The 26894-nt window shown below is 43.6% G+C and overlaps 1 protein-coding gene across 1 annotated transcript in view; it reads right to left on the reverse strand.

The window, feature by feature from the left end:
* Positions 1-2896: 2896 nt before the first annotated feature.
* GPD1L (glycerol-3-phosphate dehydrogenase 1-like) overlaps positions 2897-26894 on the reverse strand; it is a 66837-nt gene continuing 42839 nt past the window's right edge. Inside the window, exons 6-9 of the mRNA XM_008583715.1 lie at positions 23383-23495; positions 13782-14015; positions 13403-13509; positions 2897-5866 (exon numbers count right to left, since the gene is read on the reverse strand). Of these exons, the coding sequence (XP_008581937.1) occupies positions 5755-5866; positions 13403-13509; positions 13782-14015; positions 23383-23495 (566 nt within the window). The 3' untranslated portion in view covers positions 2897-5754. The remainder of the gene's footprint in view (positions 5867-13402; positions 13510-13781; positions 14016-23382; positions 23496-26894) is intronic.

Raw genomic sequence — 26894 nt, forward strand, 5'->3', positions numbered from 1 at the left:
TTTTGAACTAAGCAACTATTCAAAACTTATTTATTCAGATCGCTGCACTGGCCAGCCACCAAAAAAAAAAAAGTTTAAAAATAAGAGCAATAACAAAAAAGAATTGCAAATAACACCTCTGTGATAGCAGGAAAGCATTTCTATTTGCCACAAGTCAAATAACACAATTTTGACAAATTACAGGGTACATTAATTTCAATGATAAAGTACTTTTCCAATTGCCCTGTTTTGCTCACAGTGTGTAAAATTCAGGGAAGTTTAATTCTTTAATTTCTGAGGGGAGGCTGATAAGCCACTCCTTCTGGTTTCAACCAGACATGGTTTTCAGAGATGACAGCTGGCATGCGGACTTATCTAAAATCTAGTGACATTTTTAATTAAAAGCATTTGAAACGAGGAAGACATCTAAAGGAAATCACCACCTGGTGAAGTCTTCTCCGGTGTTAAGGAAGCACATGTTATAAATCCTGGACCTTGCTGGCATCAGTCCTGGATGAGGGACAATGGGATACACAAACACAAGGTCTGGACTTAGCCAGAGTTAGTCCCGGGAAGGACAGGAACAGACACACCCACCGGCACACCCACATTCCCACGTAGCCTCCCAAGTCCAAACAAGGGAGGCCAAAACACACTGTGATGCTATAGTGACCAAAGCTTAAAATTCTCCCAAATCTCTTGATATTTCTGCAAGTTTCTTGTCTCAACTCCTCAAACATCTTTTAGTAACATATTAGAGTAAGTTATGCTAGTTGCTGTAAAAATTAACCCTAAGTGTCAGTGGCATACTACAATGATGATTTCTTTTTTGAATCTAGCACAGTCCTGTGGGGACTAAGAGTGTGGGGACTTTCTCCACATTGTCTTATAAGAATCCTGACTGAAAGAGGCTCTGCTGTCTTCAGTGCGTGGCTTCCAGATCATCCTGAAAATTGATATCCAACTGGCACACGGGAGAAGAGAGAATAGAGAATCAAACAGAACATAACCCCTGCAAGTGTTTTTCTTTCCCTCTCACTGGCTAGAACTCAATCACGTAGTGTCACCTAACTGCTGCGGAGATCAAGAAATGTAGTTTAACTGTGTATCTACAAAAAAAAAAAAAAAAAAGAATTTAATGAACATGACATTATTTTTACCATAAGCAGCTATTGCTATGACCATATGACTTTTCTCCTTTAATATGTTGATTTCCTGCTCCTCGCTGACCTCTACAGTAGTCCTGTGAACCAGACTGCACAAATATTGCTCCCACTTACCAATGAGGAAAATCAACTTGAAAAAGGAGTTTGCTGACTCGACTAAATGACATGGATACTGAATGGTTAAGCAGGACCAAGAACCCAAATCCTCCCCCCATACTGCACTTGCTATCTCCCACCCACACCAAAGGTAACATGGTTTGCTTCATAACTTGAATCAATCATAGGTTCAGTAAATTAGTGGACTATTATGCTTACAGACTTCTCATACAACTTACTGCCTCAAAAAAGTTCAACATCATCTTAAGTTTATATGTAGTCATAAAAAGTTATGAAGACCATGTGATAAAATTTTAATGAAAATACATTACAGAAAATAACAAAATTGAATGCAATTAATTCTGGACAAATTTCAACTTTTTTTTTCTCAAAAATTGCCACTCCCTTTTCTCTTTTGTAACTCTTATCAAATGTATGTTGAATCTTCTTATCCTACTCTCTACTTAATTCTTACATTCTCAAATATCTTCTTTGCTACTTTATCTTCAGATGTATTTTCCAGTTTGGTAATTCTGTCTCTAGCTCTGTCAGATCTACTCTTTCATCTGCCCATCTGTCCAATGACTTAATTCAAAGGATTATATCCATTCCTACCTGTTCTAATAGTGGTTTTCAAATCTCCCTGATTGGATTTTTTCCCCCACAGAACTTTGCCCTTAATATATTTTAATCCTGCTCTCATGTCTTTATTTTTAAAAATAACTTTCAGAGCATCTATCATGTTACTCAATTATCTGTAACCCTAAGGATCTAATTCTTCTGTTTTAAAAATATGTTGACTTTCACTCAAGGGATTTTGTAATTATTTTATAATTTAACTTGGGCTTTATTTATGTGAAGCCCACACATCCTGCGTGGAGAGTGGATTTCTGCAGTGTTTTTGTGTTTGCTTCTCCCAATTTATGCAATTTTTTGCTTGTGGCTTCCTGAATATAAAAATTCATATCCTACACCTGTTTGTGGTGCTGGGCTAAGGATTACATATTTCTAGCCAAAACATTTTTCTCCACTTGGAGCACAGCTCCCTTGTTTGTGCCTATGCCTGGGTTTTCTTTTTTTTAATAACCCAGAATATTTATTTTTTAATTTTAATTTATCAATATAGTTGATTTTCAAGTCCCTTTACCAATTTCTCCCCCCCACCCCACCCCCGGCCCCAGCCTGGGTTTTCTTAGCCCATTTTTTTTTTTCCTGACAAGATAGTCTTTGGAGGACTCTACATCTAGCATAAGCCTCACAACACACGCTTTACTAATCTGGCTATCAGCCCCATTTGTTTAAGGCTCCTGGGGATTATACTCCCACTTCTGTGAGATCAGCCCTGCATATAAAAGGACACTGTTATATTTTCCTAACTTTTCTAGGTATTTGGGGTGGGTGGAGGGGATTTCAAGTTCATTCATCCACTGAATGGCTGGAACTAGAAGGTCTCTATCCTGAAGCACAATTATGTAAAAATATCAGTAAGCAATGGAAACAGATGTGTTGGTGACTGGGATTACAGATGAAGACTTTCTTTTAAAAACTGCCTTCAATATTGGTAATGCAATACAACTCAGGGGGAAAAAAAGAGCTGACCTAAATAAAACTAATAACTAAGCTGATAAAAAGAAAAATAAGATCCATAGCACAGGTTTGGAGAGTTAGATATTTATTAAACCAAGCTTTTAAATTATATATCCACCTACAGTCTGTAAACAAATACAGTACACATGTAAGTAAAAGGATAACATATTAGAACTAGTAGAAAACTAAAGTTCCCTTTGGACACTGGCACCTCAACACAACACCCTCCTCCTTAGACCAACGCCGCGGGGCCGTGTTATAGTTGAGTTAAATGAAACACCAGAAATTTAGCTCGACTCCATTTCCAAAGGTGGATTTCAAGACAGATATTTGTACATTATAATAGGGTGAATTATAGCAAGGCAACAGTGTAGTTTTTACATTCATAGATTGGCTGAAATAGTACAAATAAAACTTCTAATCTAGGTGTCTCCCTCCCTTTTACCATAATTAGTAAGAAATGTGAATTAAAATAAATGACAGACCACAGGTGGTTACAAAAATAGGTAACTCGCAGAGTAATAAATATCTACAGTTAGCAGAGCATAAACTTATTTAAAAAATTTACCTTTTTCCATAATGTGCAGGATATTATAAGTATGTTCAAGGGGTACAATCAGCAGACTTCAGAGTGGTAGAAGGACATTTGTAAAGAAAAAACACTCAAGTACAAAACCCAGAGTAGGAAGCTGTGTGAAGATGAGAATATACAAGACACTCAAAATCCTAATTTCTCTCATCTCATTATCCTACTTAATAGACACCACAATTAGCTTACAGCCCTTTATTTATCTTAAAAAGTAACTCTTTGTTACCTATGTACAAACTTTTTAAAAGATTTATCATGAGACAAACAAAAATTGATTAATTTAACAGTGGCACTAAAACCACTGAAATTTATAGCATTTTGTGTGCTTTCACATAGTTTTGTATATGGGACTTTAAAATGCCCCCCAAAATGTTTTGGATGGAGTTTTTAAAATTCCCTCAAAAGTCTATTCTACAATCATTTCAGGTATAGAAGGAAAAAAACCACCCAAACCGGGGTGCCAGGGAGTGGGGGCAGGGCAGTGGCAAAAATCTCAAGAACTAAAACTCCATGAATATATAAGTGACATTCATGTTCCTTTAACACTCATCAAGTGCTATGGAAGGTAACTGTGTAATGATATTCTGAAACCAATCTCATCTTAAAAGGTACAGTATTTCCCATTCTAATTCTAGAATTAAAAGCACTTATTTCACATAATGTGCGTTTCAGCAGGGTTGACATCTACTTAGTTGTATGTGCCAGCATCACCTTAAAGCTTCAAAGATTCGTGGCAGACATGAACTGTAAAAGTTCAGAACTAACAATACCATAGGCAGTATTCATCATAATTTCTTGCAGGGAGTAAAGAGTGTACTTAGTTGTCCTAAGGTCACCTCAGCCTAGAAAAGTGTTCAAGTTTCCTTGTCCCCATTCTCCATAGCCTAATGTGTTTAACATGCTGGGTAAACAGGTTCCACTGACATACTAACATACAAAGGCACTTCAAAAAGTTCATGGAAAGATGTGTATTACCTTTTAACTATTTTTCTATGAACTTTTTGATGCCCTTGTACATTATACACCTTCAAGAGGTGTGTATAGATGCAGCTTTCCCACCCTCGCTTGACCTTTCCAGGGAACACCTGAAATAACCACTGGATCCCAGGATACTCCTTTCCTACAGAACACAGTTTGAGGAATGCCAAGCTAAAGTAAGTTTTCTAAAGTAGTGGTTCTCAAATTGTAGTGAGCAACAGAAACACATGGAAGGCATGCAGAAGCACAGATACCACACCACTTCAGAGCTCTGCAGTGGGACCTGGGACCTGCATTTCTAAAAGATTCCAAGTGATGGTGATGCTGCTGGACTGAGGACCACACTTGGAGTGCACCCACTGAGACAATGACCCACAGAAATCTCACCTGCGAAAAGCCCTCCTGTAAGCCCCAGGAAAGGTTGCACGTGGCGTTTGCCACAACCAGTTAGCCAGAGGTCAAATCAGCCCTGTGATGTCTTAGAAGGTCCCACACCTTGGATGCACTTGACTCCTGGCCCTGGCCCTACTCACCAGGTGACTAGGTGCAGGGACTGCATCTTACAAGAGGAATAACAGCAGCCCCCCTTCAGGGGATCTGTGAGGCTTAAGAGAAATGTTTGCAAAAAAGTACTACCTAACAAAAAGCATCATAAAGTGTCTGTTGTTAATCAGAAGAGTGTCAGTCACAGCAGGGAAATCCCAGATGAGTTTTCTGTCTTCTGCCACTGCTGAGCCTTCACAAAGCACATTCTGGCAGCTAATGAAGAGAAAAGAAGCTAAAAATGCAGAACACTGCAGTGAGAGGAAAATACATAAGTAGATTATCTAATTAAAAATATCTAATTATTTAAAAAAAGATCAACCTACAATCGAAGTAGTTAATTATGCTGGCTTTGAAATACTGTTTAAAAGTTAAATATGTTGATCTTTGAACACATTCACTCCTCCACTCTACCACGTTAATGCTGGTTACATTTTAACATCAAAAGAATGAGAAAAAAAAATTCCTCCACTCAAATACATATGAATTACATCAAAAAAACTGAGCTGAGATAGTTCCAATCCTATAAGCTATCATAGTGGGGAAATTTCAAAAGCAATTTTTTTAAATGACATTTAATTTTGATTCATAGAAATATCCACAGAATGAGAAATAAACACACACTCACACGTTCACATGTGTGTTTAGCTGTTGCCCAGTACGTCTTAGCCAATGACCACCCCTCACAATTCAAAAACAAACTGCAAAAATTCATACACATCCATTATGAGATTATAGTCCAGTAAAAATCTTGTTGTCAAGTCCTGGTTTCCATGTGAACACCAAAGACCAACTGGAAAGGCAAAACTTTTCCCATCATGTTGCATGATTCCCTTTATGCTCTGGATGGCTCTGGAGACAAGACAACATCTCTTGAACAGGTCTGCCTTCATAGCAGATCTGATATACCGCAGTAAACAATGGAAACCTAGTTGGGAGGAAATATGAAAAGACAAGGTTAGGCCATCTGGTTTACCTCATAGAACTGGTTTTTCTGTTCTACATAACAGACTGCAGGTTAGTATGCTACTTTGGAAAACACAGTCACCACTTTCTACATTCCTTTATTATTTGATCCACAGAAAGTCTGCACTGTGGCTGTAAGGTCTTGGTCCAACCTAGACCATCCTATGCCTAATTAAGTTTGTTGTGCACTGTCTACAAACAAGTCACACGGCACTCCTTCCAGGGTAAATTGTGTCGTTTACATAAAGAGTTGTGGCTCAGGCTCTTGGTCAATCTGGGTTAAGTCCAAGTTTCTGACACTACTTTAAAAGACTGGAGAATAAATTTTAAATTGCTAAGAGGTATTGCTCTCCCTCCTCCAGAAAGGATCATCCCATGACGATGAGGCAGCCCACACATCACCATAAATAATTCAGGCCTGGAATGCTCCTGTAAGAATCAAAGTGAGGACCCACAATTAGCAAAGCAACGATCTCACGTTGGCAACTGGATTTTTTGCTTTTTCTTTCAAGATGTGAACACAGATATTTTTTTTTAAAAGTTTGAAACGGAGAAGGGTACAAAACAGTGGGCTAAGAAAAGATATCATTATCTCAGTATACAGCTGACTCAGCAAGTTGTTTTTTTTGGGTTTTTTTTTTTGTTTTTGTTTTTTTCCTTTTTGTCTTTTTTTGTGTCCAGCAACGGACCGCAACCCTCAGTGTCACGCCCGTACCGGACCGGGACCGGCAACGGGATCGCAACCCTTGGTGCTGCGCCCGCCCCTCGCTCAGCCAGTGAGCGGGAACCGGTCTGTATGTGGGATCTGAACCCTCGGCGGGAGCGCTGCTGCGCTCCCAAGTGGCGCACTGTAGCACTGCGCCACCAGGCCGGCCCTTTTTGTTTGTTTTTTAACAGCAGAAATCTCTATAGAAATAACTAAGTTTAATCACGCTTTTACACACACACACACAAACACACACAGAGAGCAAAGTGAGCTTGACAGAATCAACAGAGTCTTAAAGGCAATTCTGAAAATTAGTGGGGTAGAATCCTATAATGACAATTTAAGAAGAACAAACAGTACTGATAGATCACATGTCCTCTGAGAGTCTGTCACTATAGGTTTTTTACAGTGCAAAATTTTTTTTATCTTTTTGGAGTCAGGTAGACTTAAATCTGACTCTACAGCCTATTAACTCTGGGCAAGTTTCACAACCCCATTGACTTTGTCACCTGTAAAATGGGGCTGGATACATAGGCCTGTTGTGAACACTAAATTGCTTACATGTAAAGTGTATGGCTGTCTTGCTTCTGCCATTCTCACCCTGTGACACCCTGCATCGCTGTAGTCACCACCCACCAAGAACAAGGCCTTTACCAGATGTATTCCCAGGACTTTGTATTTCCCAACCTCCAAAACTGTAAGCAATAAATATTGTTTCTTACAAATTACTCAGTTTCAGATATTTCTGTTATAAGCAACAGAAACAGACTAATATAGAAAACTGGTACCAGAAGTGGGGTGCTGCTTATAACAAATACTTGAAAATGTGTAAGTGGCTTTTGAACTGGGTATTGGGAACAGGGTCAAAGAGTTTAGAGGAGCCCGCTAGAAAAAGCCTAGATTCTGGTGTGAGTTTAAAAGTCAGAAAGACCACGGAAAGTTTGAAACATCTTAGAGACTGGTTAAATGGTGGTGACCAGAACACTGATAGAAATATGAACAGTAAAGGCCATGCTAAGGAGGTCTCAATAGAAATGAGGAAGAGCTTTCTGGAAACTGGGGCAATAATCACCCTTGTTACAAACTGGCAAAGAACTTGGCTGTGGCTGCTGGCTCGTGGCTCATTTGGGAGAGTGTGGTGCTGACAACACCAAGTCAAGGGTTAAGATCCCCTTACTGGTCATCTTTTTAAATAAATAAATAAATAAAATAAAATAAAGAACTTGGCTGCATTCTGTTAATGCCCAATAGTTTGATGGTATGTGGAACTTAAATGTGCTGAACTAGCATATTCAGTGGAAGAAATTTCTAAGCAGCAAAGCATTCAGGAAGCTGCATGGATAACTTATAACAGCCCATGCTGAATTATGGCAGAAAAAGCACGAAGTAGAGGCAGAATTTATAATTAAAACTAAAGCAGAGGGTAAAATACTGGAAAACTTTCAGCATGGCCACGTACAGAGTAAGGAAGTCTGTTAGAGAGAGGAAACCAATGGTGTAACCCAGTGACCACTCGCTAGGGAGATTAGTACAGAACAAAGGGACTATCAAGAAAATGGAAAAAAGGCCTTGAAGGCATTTCAGAGATCTTCAAGACTGCCCCCCATCACAGGAGACAGAATGGTTTTGAGGAACAAGCCTGAGTTGCCCTCCGTGAACTCACTGCCCAGGGCTGCCTTGGAATGCTGCTCTCTGCACCCTGGCTGCTCTGGCTGCAGCTAAGTTGGCCTCAAGTGTGGCTGAACCCACAGCTTCAGAAGATACAACCTGGAAGGCTTGGTGGTGTCCACATGGTATTAAGTCTGTGGGATTGCAGAATGCCAGAGCTATTAAGGTTTGAGAGCCTCCATCCCAATTTGAAAGAATATATGGAAAAGCCTAGGGGACCAGAAGAGATCTGATGCAGGAGCTGAGTCACCACAAAGAGTCTTTGCTAGAGTAATGCTGAGAGGAAATGTGGGGTCAGAGTTACAACAGATAATCCCCACCAGGGCCATGCCCAGTGGAGACATGAGTGGCGCCACCATGAAGACCCCAGACTTGTAGAGCTACCAGTGTGCAACGCCAACCTGAGACTGCTCTTGCTCCCTTCCCAAGGGCAACTGTGTGAGTATGTGATGTTTGGAGCTGCTGCAGCCACCCTGAGGTTCAAGGGAGTGCCAAGAGGATCACTGAGATTCTAATCTAGAGCCACTGAGCCAACACGAATAATGTCTACCTCCACACTCCTTGTTATAACTGAGCATTGCTCTTGCAGCTGAAAGCACTCCCAACTTTTAAAACTAGCATTTCGGGCCAGCCCGGTGGCGCACTGCTACAGTGCGCCGCTTGGGAGCACGGTGGCGCTCCTGCTGAGGGTTCGGATCCCACATACAGACCAGCCGCTCACTGGCTGAGCGAGGTGCGGGAGCGACACCGAGGGTTGCGATCCCATTGCCGGTCCCGGTCCGGTACGGGCGCGACACTGAGGGTTGTGATCTGTTGCCAGACACGAAAAAAGACAAAAAAATAATAATAATAATAATAAAATAAATAAATAAATAAAACTAGCATTTCCAGGGCCGGCCCGTGGCTCACTCGGGAGAGTGCGGTGCTGATAACACAAAGGCCTCGGGTTCGGATCTTTAAAAAAAAAAAAAAAGATAAAACTAGCATTTCCAAAATATACTCTGTAGATGGGACATGGAGTGTGTGTGAGAGGGGGGTCTTCTACAGGGATAACTTATTAAATTTTCACAACCACCCTATCAGGTAGAAAATAATATTATCCCCATTCTATAGATGAGAAAGCTGAGGAGTTTGACTGGAGCCAACACTCAACTGCTAGGCCATACTGCCCATCTGAATGTTATTTTCTGTAATATAAAATGCTACAAGGCCAATTAGATCAGTTTGGGGAACTCTCTAAATAAGGTTAGAGGTTAAAAGGAGGACAAAAGGCAACATTTCACAGAAAAAAAAATGGACAAACAACTCAGCCATCCCACTAGCAGATACTGAGGACTCAAGATGTGCCAGGCCTCAGACGAGGTATAGGCATGTGCAGTGTTATAAATAAGGCCCAGCCCTCAAGGCACATACAACACCTTTATGGGATGAACTGTGCCCTCCCCCACAATTCATATGCCAAAGTCCTAGCCCCCAGTACCTCAGAATGCGACTATATTTGGGGACAGGGCCTTTAAAGAGGTAGTTAAGTTAAAATGAGGGCATCTGGTGAGCCCTAGTCCAACGTGACCAATGCCTTTATAGAATAAGACGCAGACGCGTATAGAGGGAAGAGGATGTGAAGACACAAGGAAAAGATGGTCACCTACAAGCCAAGGAAAGGGGCCTCACAAGATACTAACCCTGTCAACACCCTGATCTCAGACTTCCAGCCTCCAGGACTGTGAGAAAATAAATTCCTGTTATTTAAGCCACCCCAATCTATGGTACATGTTATGCCAGCCCTAGTAGACGAATGCAAGTACCTTACATTCGTATATGCTCATAAAGATACAAGTGCAAGGAAAGTTAATACAATAAATTGTATAGTAGCAGAAAACCCCAAACAACTTCAATATCTATTGAGAGGAAACTGGTTAAATAAACTGTGGTTTTCCCATCCAGTGGAATGTTCTGCAGCAATTAAAGAATGAGATCTCTGTGTGAAGATGTGGAACGATCTTCAAAACAAACCCTAAAGTGAAGGAAAGCAGGGGACAGAGCAATACATAAAATACATTACCTATTACATACATGGAAGGCTACATGGAAAGCTATACTAGAAACTGAGAAAGCTGCATTTGTCCAGGGTGGGAGTCAAGACTCACTTTATACTGTATGCCTTTTTCTTTTCTTTTTTTTAAAAAATAAAACCAGGGCCAGCCCGGTGGCGCACTGGAGAGTGCGCCGCTTGGGAGTGCGGCGGTGCTCCTGCCGAGGGTTCGGGTCCCAGGTGGAGACCGGTTCCCGCTCACTGGCTGAGCGCAGTGCGGGCGCAACACTGAGGGTTGCGATCCCGTTACCGGTCAGTATAAAAGACAAAAAGGGGAAAAAAAAAAAAAAAACCAAAAGCATGTACTCCCCCCCAGATCTGAAAAATAAAATAAAAGTAAAGTTATATGGTCATATAATAATTCCATAGCACATGAGTAGCCATATTATCTAAACCTAGGGCTGGCAGACCATAGCCTGAGAGCCAAATGTAGCTTATGACCTGTATTTGTACTTCTTACAAGGTAAGAATGATTTTTACATTTTTAAAGGGCTATAAAAGAAAAAAAGAGGATGGGAAAGGGGAGGGGATAACGGTGAGGAGGAGGGAGACTGGGAGAGAAGGGAGAGGAAGGAGGGGAGGGGGAGGGGAGGAAGAGATAAGACCTGTATGTTGCCTACAAAGAGTAAAATATTTACTGTGTGGCTGTTAACAGAACAAGTTTGCTTACTACTGGTCTAAACAGTAAGTTCAAAGCAGGGAAAGGTGTTTGTGGCTGGAGGAGTGAAGCCTTCCCTGGGGACAGGCATGGGCAGCCTTTAAGGGTGATGAGGGTTGAGGTGCACATAAAGGGGGCATCCAGACAGACCACCTGCCAGATAACAGGGCAGGTGCGTGCATGCATGCGTTTGAGAAGAAGGGATTTGGGGCAAAGAGAAGCCCATAAAACTGTAGGGGATAACAGGACATACTGTTAGAAGGTTAAGTTGGTACTAGACTGAGGGGGGCTGCCTCAAATGCCACCCTAAGGAATGTGTATTTCATTCTGTAAGAGCAGGAGGCCTCTGGATTTCAATACTCAAGGTAGAAGGGAGCACGGCAATCATTTGATGTACCATTTTTATTTTGTGGATAAGGACACTGGAACCAGAACAGCTCCAAATATCACTTGCCCAAGACCACATGGCTAGAAAGCCACAGGTAGCCCTTCTGCTAACTGCTCTTTCTACAACAATGGAGAAGAGAAGGGATGGGGAAAGGAAATAGAGGAAGACCAGAGCAGTGACAAGTAGAATGAAAAAGAAAACAGAAATCAAGGTGAGAGGCGGTGCACAGGGAGAATGACAGAATCTGGCCTCTCCCTGTGCAGCTTCAGGGAGGGGGAGTCCCAGGGGACTCTATACTCCAGCCTGGGAGAACGGTGGTGCCACTTCCAATCCAGCAGCAATGGCATTAAGCACAGGTGCAGCATGTACAATTTCTAATCAGAAAGGTGTCTGCTTAGAGCAGAGATGCGCCTGCTTGATTACACCTACTTTTTAAAACAGGAAGCTACTGACCCCAGAGTCAGGGCCAACCTGTCAATCCACAGAATCCCATCAAAGGCACTCTCCCCGGAAGCACACAGATGCCACTTGAAAATCCTGGCTGGGATATTTTCACCATCACCGAACACCCAGGTATATTTTTTTTAGGACTAAACAATTTCCTGATGAATACTCTACAGTCATTAAAGCAGCCCAACCACATGCAAACACATCACTGTCTGCTGCCAAGTAGGTAAGAAAAAGCATTCATGTCAAAGGCAGTGTCCTTTTAGTCACAATTTAAAGGTAGTTCTCCTCTGGCATCCTGTGTATGAACATCCGTCTCTGCCAGGCTGGCTTTAAAAGCTGTTTCAGAAAAATAAGGTGAAAATTAAAGAGGGAAGACAATTGCCCTCTCCGCCTTCATTTTCAACTTTCGATAGGGAACTCTATGTCTTGGGCAAGTGCTATTTGGAGCTGTTCTGGATCCAGAATTCATACTGGGTAGAAGGAAGAGGACAGCGGGGTGCAGGGTGAGGCAAAGATGTGTGGCTGGGACCAGCAGACAACTGGACTGACAGGACAAAGGTGAAGGAGACACAACTGGAGATCACGCAGATGCTGTCCATAAGCCACCATAGTTGGCAGCATCAATACAGCTGCCCAGCTCCCTTCAATCCTAGGCAGCCAAACCTTCCTTCTCCCAAGGAGTATTATGGGAGAGTTGAGGATGCACACAATATGCTGCATAAGCACTTATAAGGTGGTACATTTGGCATCATGATTATAGGAGAAGGCTCAATAAATCAGCAAGATACAAGGCTGAGGGGCAGGTAGGACTGATGAGTGGTCCCAGAGAGGGTGGGCAGCTTTTATGGTGCTGCAGCCTTCCTCCCTCAGTCAGGTGGCGATTCAAGCTGCCCCGAGCCCATCTTTAACACGTAGCCTGGAAGAGCAGTGAGTGGAGGATGGAGGCATCCACCCATCCATCCACACGACAGAGACCGCAAGGCTGCACACCAAACCTTCACACGGGTCCCTTCTAGTCGTAGAACTCCAGGCTAACTTGTGCTTCCTTCTTTTCTGAACTGTTTGACGTTATTAACGTGACTATATCTTTTTTTTTTTTTGGTGGCTGGCTGGTATAGGGATCCAAACTCTTGACCTTGGTGTTAAAACACCACACTGTAACCAACTGAACTAACCAGCCAGCCCCTACATCTTTTTATGAACATAAAAAAGTAATCATTTTTGAGAAATCTAAAACTTTTGGCATATAGCTCAAACACCCTGCAGGACAAACTAGCATCTAAAACTTCATATTCTGTAATATGCCTTATAGAATTGAGCTCTTCTCACTGGATCTTGGTTTTGTGTATACACTCGTCCTCAGGTTAGGTGGATATTTCCCATCATACATGTTCACATCACACAAAGGACTGAACTAATCGGGTAAAGTTCTAAGCGCGCTTGTCAGATAGCTGTGCTCGTGTGCATAGGGCTGGCAGTCACGAGCACTGGGATGATGAATGTTTATCTGGTCTCATGGACATCAGGGAGACTTACTTGTCAACTAGTCCCTTCTGTTTGAGGATGCGGTATACTTCGGCAGAAGTCTGAGGTCCTTGGAGCTTCTGCCCATTCAGCATCTCCTTCTCCAATTCTTCAATGGTCTTAAAAGCAAAGGATAAAAAGGATCTATAGTAAAGGCTAGAGAACCACTTATTACAAGAGGAGAGTGGTGGGGGGGGGAGAGCAGGGGAGGAGAGCTGCAATCCCCTGCTGCAGGCCAACACAAGATAAAGAAATAAGATAAAGGACAGAAGAGTCAAGTGAAAGCCAGGGTAAACAGAACCACCCCAGCAAGCGACAGATGCCAGCTGGGCCACGGCTCACCCCACCCCAGGAGTCTCAAAGCAGGGGAAGGATGCAGGCATGGAGCTACCTTCCCAGTTCTGACGAATGCCTCGGCCACCCTGCGGTTCCGACCTCCGTAGCAGGTGGTGATCAGGTCGGCCACCCCACAGCTCTCTAGGAAGGTGGCTGTGGACACCTGGCCCTTGCAGAAGATCCTGGCAAAAGCAATCATTTCCATGAGTCCCAGGCGGATGACGGCAGCTTTGGTGTTGTCTCCGCAGCGGAGGCCATCGCAGAACCCGGCTCCCACGGCGACGATGTTCTGCAGAGGAGACAACAAAGCCCAGGATGCTGTCACAGCACTCACTGTGGATAGGGGTGGGGGGAGACCGAGGCAGGGACAAGCCCAGAACACTGGCTCCACCCTCAAAATGCTCCACCCCAGGTTCTGCTCTCCTAGGTGGGTGAGAGATGAGGAAGGAAGAGACCAGGCTTCCAAATTGCCATTTATAGGACGAAGAACCCACATTTGGACTCAGAAAGAGGCAGCAGTTGAGAAGCACTGGCCAGAGAATTAGAAGGACTGACAGTAGTCTGGTTAAATACTATTTGGACAAACTACTTTATCTTTTGAGTTTTTGTTTGTTTTTAATTTGTAGCTGGCCTGTATGGGGATCCAAACCCTGGATCTTGGTGTTACAACACTGCACTCTAACCAACTAAACTAGCTGGCCAGCCCCTGAGTTTTTTGTTTTTGTTTTTAATTGAATGCTTTATTCAACTATAACATTCATACAGAAATGCTACAAATCCTAAGTGTACAGCTTGATGAACTTTCAAAAACTGAACACACCTACACAGCCAGCACTCTAATCAAGAAACAATATAATCAGTGTTCCAGAAAGCCCCCCTAGGGCCCCCTTCCAGTCCCCTCTCCTGCCAAAGATACCTCTAACCACCACCTCTCACAGCACAGATTTGTTTTACCTGTCTTTAAACTTTATATGAAAGGAATCATACAGTATGTGATCCTGTATCTAGCTTCTTTGTCTCAATTCAACCCCATTATTGTGAAACTCATCCACATTTTTATATACAGCACATTTATTTTAACTGCTGCTTAGTATTCCATTATGTGAACATACTGCAATAATATCCATTCTTATGCCAAATGGCACTGGGGTAGTTTGCAGTCTGGGGCCATTACAAGTAGTGCTGCTATGGACACCCTGGTGTATGTCCTTTGGTGACTACATGCAGGTAATTCTGTTGGATATGACCTGTGAATTGAAATGCTGGGTCACTGGTCTGCATATGTGCAACTTGAGTTTCAGCCTTCTGTTTCATGTAATAATCTCTCAACGAGTATTTATGCAGCACTCACTGTTTGCACAGCCTCTGCCAGACACAAGGCAATTTAGACATAGAGCCTGCCTCTTGAGAAGCTGATAATCTGGTTCAGGGGTTGGCAATCTAGAAGCCAACTGCCTGCTCTCGCAAATGTTTTATGGGAATCCAGCCACACCCATCATTTACATATTGCCTATGGTTGCTTTTATGCTATAACAGGAGATTTGAGTAGCTTCAACAGGGACTGTATGGTCCACAAAGCCTAAGACATTTTCTATCTGGCCATTACAGAAAAAGTTTACCATCCCCTACCCCAACGGGAAAAAAAAAACATGTGCACAAATAACTATTACCCTCAGCAGAAAGTGATACCATAAAAGGTGCTGCAAATCTGAATTTCATTTCAATATGTGTGCAGTGAGCACGTGCTGTGAGGGAAGCAGCCAATTAAGCCCTGGAGGGACAGAGTGGTGGCAGGGAGAGATGGGGGCCTGCAAAGATAAAATTAGACACAGAGCTTGTCCTCAAGGAGCTGACAATCTAGCTGAGAAAAGAGACAACAAAGCACATCACAAGACAGAAGGAAAAGCTTGCAGCCAGAGCCACAGCTTCATTTCAAAGCAGGGAAGGCTGCACAGAGGAGGTGGTGTCTGAGCTTGGCCTCACATAATACGTAAAAGTCCGATTACCACATATGACAAGCAACACCCACATAGCTGCACAGGTGGCACTCTTAGGACTTCAGTCAAGCCCCCAGGCTTCTGGCCCCTACACAAGAATTGCCAGGAAAAATGCAAGTATTCTGACTCTGTCTAACCACACCAGCACTTTTCAGTAATACCTAGTGACTAGATAGGGATTTGTGCCTCGAGAGAACTTAAAACATGAAGCTAGTTGGTAATGAAATGAGAAATAAGTTAAAATAAAATAAGGGTATTTTTATTTCTCAAAAAACCCCACGTTTTATTAATGAAAGAATAACATTTCTTAAAACATCAGGCCTAGGGCTGGCCCAGTGGCGCACTGCTACAGTGCGCTGCTTGGGAGCGCGGCGGCGCTCCCGCCGAGGGTTCGGATCCCACATACAGACCGGTTCCCGCTCACTGGCTGAGCGCGGTGCGGGAGCAACACCGAGGGTTGCGATCCCGCTACCGGTCAGTAAAAAAAAGACAAAAAGGAAAAAAAAAAACATCAGGCCTATCAAGTCTGAGGGCTGAGGTGAAAAGTGGAATGTATTAGGGAATAAAACGTCTTCTCTGGTACACAGACAGTGTTTGATAAAACACAGACACTGCACTGATGTAGCCAGGCTCAGCATGAGAACAGACGTGCACATTTAGACACATCTAGCACTCACTGGGAGACCAAGTCACAAAGCTACTTCACGTGAAAAACAAACCCAAGCAGGCCTCCAGGAGCTTTTGTCAACCTCCAGCAGACCGACCGCACGGAGCCTGCCTCACCCGCCTCCACGGGCCCACAGCAGAATGAAGAGAGCTGGAAAAGGAAGCATTAGAATGGAAAGTGCCCCCAACGTGTCTTCTCTTCCTCAGGAACAGTACGAGAGCTCAGCTTGGTTGCCAGCTATTCTCTCCTCGTTGTTGATGCAGAAAGGAAAACATAGAAAGGTTCTCTAAAGATAATCAGAAGGCTGACATGAACTTGTTTTAGACAAATCCACGCTACTTCGTGTCCTAGATAGTCTCCCAGCACGGTTGTGAGCTCTAAGTGACCACAGAAGCAGCTTTCAAGTGGCTTGCTCTCCCCTACAGACGCAGGTAAACTGACGAGGACTCAGCTTATGAATGAACAGCCTGACCAGGGGCACGTGTCTTCACAAAGTACTGTGCCTGTACCTCTGAAAGCTTCTCAACTGCTTCCCAACACACAGGCAACATACACTGCGCGTTTCATCAGATCCGTGATAGCAACCACCCCAAACTACCTGTCACCTGTGCAGTGACAGCGGCAACGGGCGCTTCCTGGCTTAGCGCACTCCGCGTCTGAGAGCACGTGTGAAGGGGAAAGGGAGGAGTCATGTGACAGGCGCTTTGAGAGATGCTGAGGGGCAAAGTAGGATCTAGTTTTGCAGCTCTGCTCCAGCAGGGAGGAGCTGCTGAATCAGGATGGAACACTTGGACTTTTAGGATGGGCACCATGCAGAGACTGAAAGCCAGGAATTTAAGAGCACCCGGGCCTGCATCCATCTGGGCCCGGATACCCTCCCAGCATAGCAACCAGACTAAGAAAGCCATAGGGAGACACATGAGGTATGCTGCACTGACATCCAGAGGGCCTCTGGTTCTCGCTCTGCCTTGTTGCTATGTGACCTGGTGCCAATCACTCTACCTCTCTGGACCTTCTTTGCTTCAGATGTAAAATTCAGGACTTGGACAAGATTTTTCAAGGCCATTCTGATGGTGACATTCCTCCGGAGAAGCTGGTACAATTGTGGCCTACCCTGGGGCTGCATACAATGGGACGGTACTGGGGCAACAGGGTAACACCTGGGGAAATGCAGGGAGACTGACCGCAGAGGCCGTCAAGCCAACTCTCAAGCCAAGGGGTCAGATTCTTCAAATTTCTCTCTGATGCCTCTTGAACTGTGTCCCTTGCGACCCATTCTGAAATAGTTACCTGACAAACCAACCCCAGGAAATGTCTATGGGCTGAATAGGAAAGAACAGGGACTTCTGTTCAACTAGGGGCTGCTGTCAACAGAAGAGGGACAGCACTTATTTATTAAGTACCCATAGCAGGCTCATCTTAATTCTCATGATGACTCTAAAGTGTGGACCTATCCTCCCTTCCCTGGCTAGTACGACTGAGGCTCAGGGAGGTTCAGTGGCTTGCTGAGAGCACCTCCATGGTGAGACATGGAGTCCGGACATGGCCCCAGTGCTGGCTCCACAGGCCCACTCTGTCCCCGGTGCCTGGCTGCTTCCACAGTGTGGGGAATTTGTCCTCCCTCCTCGCAGGGTTAAAGAGACCTTCTTGACCCCACTACAATTAGATGTTAAAGGGAAGAGCCTCCCTGGCCTGCTTGGAGGCTTGGCAGGCAAAAAAAAAAAGTGGCTTTGGGCCGGCCTGGTGGCGCACTGCTACAGTGCGCCACTTGGGAGTGTGGCGGCGCTCCCGCCGAGGGTTCGGATCCCACATACAGACCGTTCCTGCTCACTGGCTGAGCGAGGGGCGGGCGCAGCACCGAGGGTTGCGATCCCATTGCCGGTCCCAGTCTGGTATGGGCGCGACACTGAGGGTTGCGATCCGTTGCCGGACACGAAAAAAGAAAAAAAGGAAAAAAAAAAAAAAAAGTAGCTTAGGAGGAGGAAGATTTACCAGGAAAAATAATAAAAACAGCTACAGCTAACCTTATTGAACTGTTACAAGGACTTCACATATTATTAACTTCTTTAGAACTCACAACATTCCCACAAGGCAGGTCCTATTATCATGTGCAGTAAAAGATTAGGAAACTGAGGCACGCCAGGGCAAGTGAGTGACAGGCACAGAGAGGCCACCTCAGAGTCCAGAAACAAACTTCTTAACAGGTAGAGCTGACCTCACCCAACTGAAAAGATTTAGCGTGAGCTTTCTGTCACTGGAACCATCCAAGCAGGACTGTACGGACAGGCTCTGAGCTCCAAACCACTGCTCTGTGTCAATGCACTCAGAGAAAAGGCAGATGAGGAACCAGGGTAAGCACATGAGGTGCCTGGGGGCTCCAGCCGCCCTCTCTGCCCCTTCACTACAGGGAACATGGGTCTGGACCACCTCAAAGCTTCCACTACACACCTAACCTCCCCACCAAGGGGAGCAGGACACCCACTTCAGGGTAAACTCCTCTAAGAGGACCCTGGGCCCCCACCCAATTTAATCACCTTAAGATGGATCTTGAAATCCTTGCTCTCCCCCCCACCCCCGCACTTACCACTGTCAAAAGAAAAATAAACACACTGAGCCAGTCACAACATGTTTGAATATCACTGAGCAGATGTCCTCTGAGATCGCTCAGCTGTGAAAGTTATCATTATCCACTGTGCATTTAAATCTGCTTTAAACTATTCTGGAGCTAAAAATACCATGATTTGCAGAAGACAGGCCTGCTTAAGCCCTTCCCCATTTCCTGGGTCATGGCAACACTCAGAGGCAGTTATCCACCCCGAAGTGCAACCTTTGAAATTTTGAAGGCTCACTTTCTCTTCCACTCCTACCCTCCCTCCAAAATTATATAAAACTGGAGTACCATGCTACATGCAGGTTATGCAAATACTCTCACTGTTTACAAAGAACCATGCACTGAAAGCCAAGTCAGTATTCACTACTTTCTGTAAGTCCAACAATCCATCTGCTCTTCTTCCTCTGCATTTGACCTAAGGAGAGACCTCCTACAGAGTTTGGGCTTGCAAAAGGCAAAGTACCATGTACTGTTAAATGCTGGGCCCTGTATACAGCAGCTCAGCTGAGATGTCAAGGAGGAGGTCAAGCCCATTCTTTGCCCACCATGCTAGGCACCCTGATATGAAGCTACTTTGGCTAGATCAGCATTTACTTTGGCTAGATCAGCATTGTCCAATAGAAGTTTCTGCAATGACGTGTTTTATATCTGCCATATCTAATACAGAAGCCACTAGCCACACACTGCTACTGAACCTTTAAAATGTGGCTACTGTGACTCAGAAACTAAATATTAATTTTTAAAAATTGTAACTAACTCAAATGTCAGTATAAATAGCCACATATAGCTAGTGGCTATCATGTTGGACAGTGTAGGCCCTGTTCTCATTCACACAAAGGTGTGTTGGATCTAGCAGTGGCCCTTCCTAGAAACTAGGCACAAGGCTGTGCATCACAGCATGATTTATCATAGCCAAAGCCTTGGAGCAAACCCACATGCCTAGCAATCAGAAGTACAGAACAGCCTTATGAAGGAACACCACGAATCTGTGGCACAGGCTGCTGGTTTATCCCCAATCTATTCTTCCCATCTTCCAGAGTAACAGAGTGTTTTATTTTCATGCAAGTGTATGCCTAACTAGGGGGGAAAAAAACAACCAGAACTATTTCCCAGCCTCCATTGCAGCTAGGTATGGCCACACAATTAAGTACCTCCCATTGAGACGAAGCCAAAGTGTTGCACTGCGACTTCCCAGAACCCTCCTTAAAACACAATTACCACACGCCTTCATTCTTTTCTCCTTCTTTCTTTCTTTCTTCTTTTTTTTTTTAACCTTGCTACCTGGAAGGAAGGTGTGACATGGAACTTCCGGTCACCGTCTTAGAATATGAGGACAAGGACCACACCCTAGTAAGCTGGAAGGAGCTTGGGACCCTGAGAATTCTGTGGAATAGAGTTGTTATATATATTCTGGATTTTTACATAAGAAATAAACTTCTGACTTGTTCAGCCACTACTATTTTGGGTCTCTGTTAAAGAAACTTAATCCCAATAAGCATCTATTAAGAGTAACACAGATTGAGCTACACACTTATGAGTTTTATACTTTTCTGCATGAAGTACCTCTTTAAATTTACATTAAAACAAGCAAAAATATACTCCCAGTGAAAGAGGCTAGACACAGAAGAGTACATATTGTACAATTACATTTGTAAAAATTCTAGAAAACACAGACTATAGTGTACAAAAGCTCATCAGTGGCTGCCTGGCTGGGGGTGGGAGGAGGACCTCAAAGGGACATGTGGAATGTGGAATTGTTTGGAGATGATGGAAATGATCTCTACTGTCGTGGTGGTTTTCATGGGCTTATGTACATGATTGTCAAAACCCATTGTATTATATATACTTTAAATAGATGCATTTTAATTACATGAATTACACTTAAATAAAGTTGATTTTTTAAAAAACACTTCCTTACTAAGAGATTAATATAGCTAAGAGTTGAAGGACATTCTGAAGGTAGTAAGCTGCACTGATACAAAATGATTATGTGTTTTGAAAATTCAAAATTCCTTTGAATTTTCTTATTTTATCTTTGTAAGCAGTTTTTTTCATTTTTTTTCTAATAAGTCAAATACTCTCATGTTTTTGTACAAAAAGATAATGTACTTTTTATTGGCTAGTATGGAGAAGATTACTAAAAGTTGTTTATGTGAAAAAACTAAAACATATCAAACAACTTGAACAGTAAGATCTAGGTTTTGTTGTTTTTTTTAAAAAGGAGACATATACATATGTAGGCTTACTAAAAAGATTAGGTATAAAACAAACATTAACAGAGGTTATTTCAGGACTGTGATTTTTCTCTTTCTTCTTTACCCTTTTCTGTTGTGTGAAACACGAATAGGACCACATTCATGATCAGGAAAAGAAAAACCCAACAAAACTATTATTTACGTAATGAAAGAAACATATGGACATTTGTCCTTGCTTTGGCAGGCTCTGAAAAGGCAGGGCTTCATTTTATTCATTGTGCCTGGATACAAATCAAGAGTCAGGCTGTACATAGTAACCAAAGTACACTGGACTGAGACTCCCAAAACTCGGGTTCACACTCCGACTGTGCCGATATTTGCTACCCTTAACCAAGATCTCTCTTTTGATCTTGATCTCCTTATCATAGGATACAATGGTTGGACTCAATAACTGCCAAACTGTCTGTTTCTTAGTTTTCAAAAATCCCAGCACTGCTGCAAGCTGACAGGAATGATGGTAGCTGATCTCATTTCAAAGGATACCAGGGTGAGGCCACCCCACGATGGGAGAATGATAAATGGCCGTGAGCCCCCATCTGCCTCCACCCCCCATGAATAACTTTCCACCGTGGTAGCAGGCACAAATCCACTTACAGGCTTCCCGCCAGCAAATATGAAAGGCTGTTCTAAGTTCAGACACAAGACCACTGTGGGCTCCCATCAGAAGCTTTTCCAGATGCTTCAATCTAGACTCTTTCTCCTCGCCCAGCACCTTTTGTTCTGGGCAGGATTTCACAGCTTCTCCCGTGACCACCAAAAATATCCAGTCACTTAAAAACAGCTTTGAAGGGGCTCAGACCAATGCTGAGCAATTAGGCATTCATGATGTCCCCCTGCTGTCGAGTGGTCATTAGTTTAATGAAGGACTATTAAAAACACATAAAAATCTCAACCAACAAAAATAAACAAAGCAGCCAAAGTCAGCAGCAGGGCCTGCACATAATGTGAAGAATGCCCCACACGAGCGTTTAGAAATACGCACATATGCTGTCTGGGAGTCCAAGACTTTCACTGGCTTTAGCTTTTTTATATATCATGTATATCGTGACCACACATATACACACAATATTAATTCTAGAAAATGTTTTTACATTCTGACTTTAAAAAATGTACAATTTATGAGAAAGAGGAAGGCATTCTTTGGACTTTGGTGTCCTTAGCATTCTTTAAATCTTTGCAATTCTCACATGACAGAGGCAGGTGAATTCCAGATTGCCTCCCTAGGTGCTCAAATTCCTGAGAAGTGGCTTTTTGCTACAAAAGAGATGACTAGGGGCTAGTCAGTTAGCTCAGGTGGTTAGAGTACTGGCCAGCCAGCCAGGCACCAAACAAAAAAAAGAGATGACTCAGAAGTGACTCAAAAGGGGTATTCACATTGAGAACTCTTTATCCCCACCACCTCCTCTTTTTTCTGTAGATGGAAACTAAAGCAGCACTGATTCCCAGGCGAGAAAGAGCAGGTGGCTGCGGCAGCCCAGCTCCCGACTAGCTGTTTCCCACAGTCAGGCTAGAGAGAGAGACAGTGCCCAAGGCTTTAACAGACAGTGGCAAACAAGTCAGAAGCTCAAGTGCAGAAATTCTTCCCTTTGACATCACAAGCCACTGGCCAATAGAGGCTGCATCTAATCTGATCTTCACCCTCTAGAGCGCAAAGATGAAACAATTAGAAAAACCTCTGTCAGCAGCAAACTACTATCTCCTTTGAAGAGAATAGCCAATCAAACCAGTAGGGTAGCGTAATTCAGGGGAACAAGTTCTCTTTCCTGCTAAAGATAGTATGTGGGAGAAATATGAGTGAACAGAATCATTTGCTTCTAGGTGAAACCCTGTAATCAAGGTATTCCCCATGCTTTCCAAATATTAACTGCCAACTTCCCAAAGAATAAAACATCACAATTCTCCCATATTTACAAGTAAAAGCAAACCATGAGGAAGGGAGGAACTGCACCACCCAGGAACTGCAGCAAAACAGGAAGTTATGAACAAGGCCCTCAATTCACCATTCTTCCCCCAAGTAAGTGTGCAGAACACAGAGCCCATTCTTCAGCATTAGATTCGATAATGCTAACATTTGCTTTGCATGATTAACTCCTCTCCTCAAGCAGAAATAACTAGGTTGACTTTACCTTAAGAGCACCACAAAGTTCAACAGTGTCTGCATCATCAACCACAGTAATTCGAAAATTTGGAGTCTGCAGAAGTTCTTTGAAGAGAAGACCATTCTCCATTACTTTGCTGCCTATTGAAAGGTTCGGAAAAAAATTAGTAAGTCTCTGATCTTAATGTTCACATCTAATACAGTTTAGAATAACTTTTTTCTTGTTACAAAAGTAACATGTTCATTATAGAAAATTTACAAAATACATAGGAGCAGCAATGGAAAATAAATATCATCTCATAATCCCACCAGAGATGATCATTTACAATTTGACACACATCTTTAACTTACTGAACATGAATGTAGTTGTTCTCAAAATTGGGAACATATGTTGTCTCATAATCTGCTTTCCCAAATTCTGGAAGACAGAAATGCAGTCGAAGGGCTCTTGTTTTGCTACCGCTATATTCCTCTCCTTTAGGACGGTGCTGGGATATGGTGGGTGCTCAGGAGTTTTCACATTTATGAGGGTACTTCAAAAAGTTTTGTATTATCATTCAATTCTATTTTTCCATGAACCCTTTGCAGTAGCCTAGTATTACTGTTATTTTTTGTTTGTTTGTTTTGGAGACCTTTGATAAAAAACAAAAACAGGACTGGCTGGTTAGCTCACTTGATTAGAGCGTGGTGTTGGTAACGCCAAGGTCAAGGGTACTGGCCAGCCACCAAAAAAAAGCAAAAATCAAAACCAAACAAACATAAACCTTTACACATAAAGCCTGATGTGAAATCTGCTCTGCTTGGTGGGCTGCAGCGTGGGGCTAACCAAACCCACCCTTTCTAGCCCCACCTCTAGGAGGACTCTGACAATCAGGATTATAAAACTGACCAGCCAAGTCCTGGCTCCCAAGTCTCTATCTCCACACAGAGATGCCAGAATGCACACTGAGGACTGCAGTACTTGGCGGGTGGGGATGCACATGGGTTTTGTGTGTCTGGAGGTAGAAGACTGGCTGTTCCCAAGCTTGTCTGCATATTACAATCATTTGGGGATTTTTAAAAAGCACCAAAGCCCAAGCCAATTAGATCACAATCTACAATCTCTGGAGTGGAGCAGACATCAATAGTTTTTGAAGCTCCCCAGGCGATTCTAATAGGCAGACAAATTTGCCAACCTCTGATTTAACCTCTTCTAACCTCAGCTTCCTCATGAGTAAAAACACAATGACTCTCTCAGGATTGTTGAGACGTTAAATAAGAATTGTATGTGAAAAACAGCCTTTTTGTCATAACAAGCATTCAAAGATCTGATATAATAATAATGGAATCAGCTGACATCTGCATGCTTAGGACTATGATTTTCTCCATTTACAGGCAGGGATATGGAAGCCCAAAGAGGTTTACCAACTTGCCCATGGTCACAGAGCAAGTAGGAGGCAGAGCCCAAATTCTACCCTATATGCTCTGGCTCCAGGGCTGTAGGGACAATATAGGAAAATGGTCAGGGCCCCTCAGATGTTCAGAATCTTGCCCAGCATTTGACGTAAACAGGCACGTGTGCTCAGGTGTTCCTTGGTTATCGTCTAGTGTAATTGTGCATGTGCAACCAGGTGTCCTGGGTTATGGACTTAAGTATAAAGGATGAGTGGCTCTAATCCCCAGCACCCCCCACCCCCGGCCCCTGGGATGCCCTGTGGGGCTGGGGGAGGCAACTACAGCTGCTGGAGACTGCTGGTAGTGCCCTGGGGACCCTCCACAAGGCCACTGCCACCGCCGGACCTGTAAGCTGCTGCCGCTGAGGAAGCTGAGGACTGAGCTCAGGTCGTCTGCCAGCAACTCCCGGAATCTTTCCCAATCACCTAGCGTGGACCTGCGTGTGAGGGCTGTGGGAACCCAGTCTGTACAATGGGTTTGAAGGGTCTGAGCCCTAGTTCTCACAATAGAAGTGGAAACTTAGTAGAACTAAAATAATGAAACATTTTGGCTTTAGTTATGACTTGCCTTACTTGACAACTGTTGTAGTTGTGTTACTTTACAAGGGCCCATGCTCTGACTCTCTATGCTATGCCACCTATTGGGGGTGGGAAGAGAGAAGATAAGCAAGTAAAAAAACCCCAAACATACGTACATAATAATAAGAGATACATACTTCCAATGCAGAAAAAGGCATCATTTTCAACAATTAAAATTAGGCCCAGAACTGATACAATGTCAAAATAACCCAGGGGAAAGTGGAAGGAGGGTGGGGATGCACATGGACGAGGACTGGCCAGAAGTTCATCATTTCTAATGGGTGACAGGTTTGTGGGGTTCATAATACTGTTCTACTTGAAATGCTGCATAATTAAACACTTCAAATACCTACACTCAATTCTTCAACATATTTTCTACTCTACAGGCAATACTGTTATGTGTCATTTAGCTGAGTTTTCCTTTTCCAAATATTAGAACTGTGTCAGTTTGAGCAAACTGTCCTCTTCCTTTTTTAAACTGCCCAGCAGACCATCTAGGTGATACTGTGCAACACGGTTTCATCATCTGGTTGGGTAAACTAGCCCCTGGCCCCCACATCATATTACATCATTACTGTGTCTCTCTTCTGTACCTCACCACATGCCCACTGCTTAGTGCCTGAAACACAAGGAGTACTCATGGGCATCACAGACAAGCCCCTCTCTCAGGTCACTTTAATCGAGCTGTCTGCAGCTGGACACTTGAGTTGGTGCTGTGAGCAATCTGACAAATCGGCAGGGGAGGTGCACTCTCGGTTTGCCATCAGTACAAGGCAGGGTCTATCAGTTCCTCTTTGGCTGCAAATAACAGTATCCATCAGAGAGGTGCATGATTTGACTTATGGCAATTTCACATATTCTCAAATGTGCCTCTTAAAAATTATTTTAGCTTCTCGCTAAATGCCTCCAACGTGGTGTTCAGGTGCTTCATGGAGGCTGGCCAGGTGGCCTACATCCCCTTTGGGCCTCATGCTGGAAAGCTTGTCGTGACTGTAGATGTTATTGATCAGAACAGGGCTTGGCTGATAAACCTTGCACTCAGGTAAGGAGACAGATCACGCCTTTCAAATGCATGCAGCTCACTGACTTCATCCTCAAGTTCCCACACAGCACCCTCCAGAAGTACGTGCAACAAGCCTGGCAGAAAGCTGATATCAATACAAAATGGGCAGCCACAAGACAGGCCAAGGAGATTGAAGCCAGAGAAAAAAGAGCCAAAATGGCGAATTTTGATTGTTATAAAGTCATGAAGGCAAAGAAAATGAGGAACAGAATAATCAAGAATGAAGTTAAGAAGCTTCAAAAGACAGCTCTCTTGAAAGCATCTCCCAAAAAAGCACCTGCTGCTGAGGTGCTGCTGAGGTGTTGCTGCAGCTGCAGCAGCTGCTGTTAAAGTTCCAGCAAAAAAGGTGATCACTGGGCCGGCCCGGTGGCGCACTGCTTAAGTGCGCCGCTTGGGAAGCGCGGCAGCGCTCCCGCCGAGGGGTCGGATCCCACATGCAGACCGGTTCCCGCTCACTGGCTGAGC

Source organism: Galeopterus variegatus, unplaced genomic scaffold (genome assembly GCF_000696425.1).
Source record: "Galeopterus variegatus unplaced genomic scaffold, G_variegatus-3.0.2 Scaffold99, whole genome shotgun sequence".
NCBI lineage: Eukaryota > Metazoa > Chordata > Mammalia > Dermoptera > Cynocephalidae > Galeopterus > Galeopterus variegatus.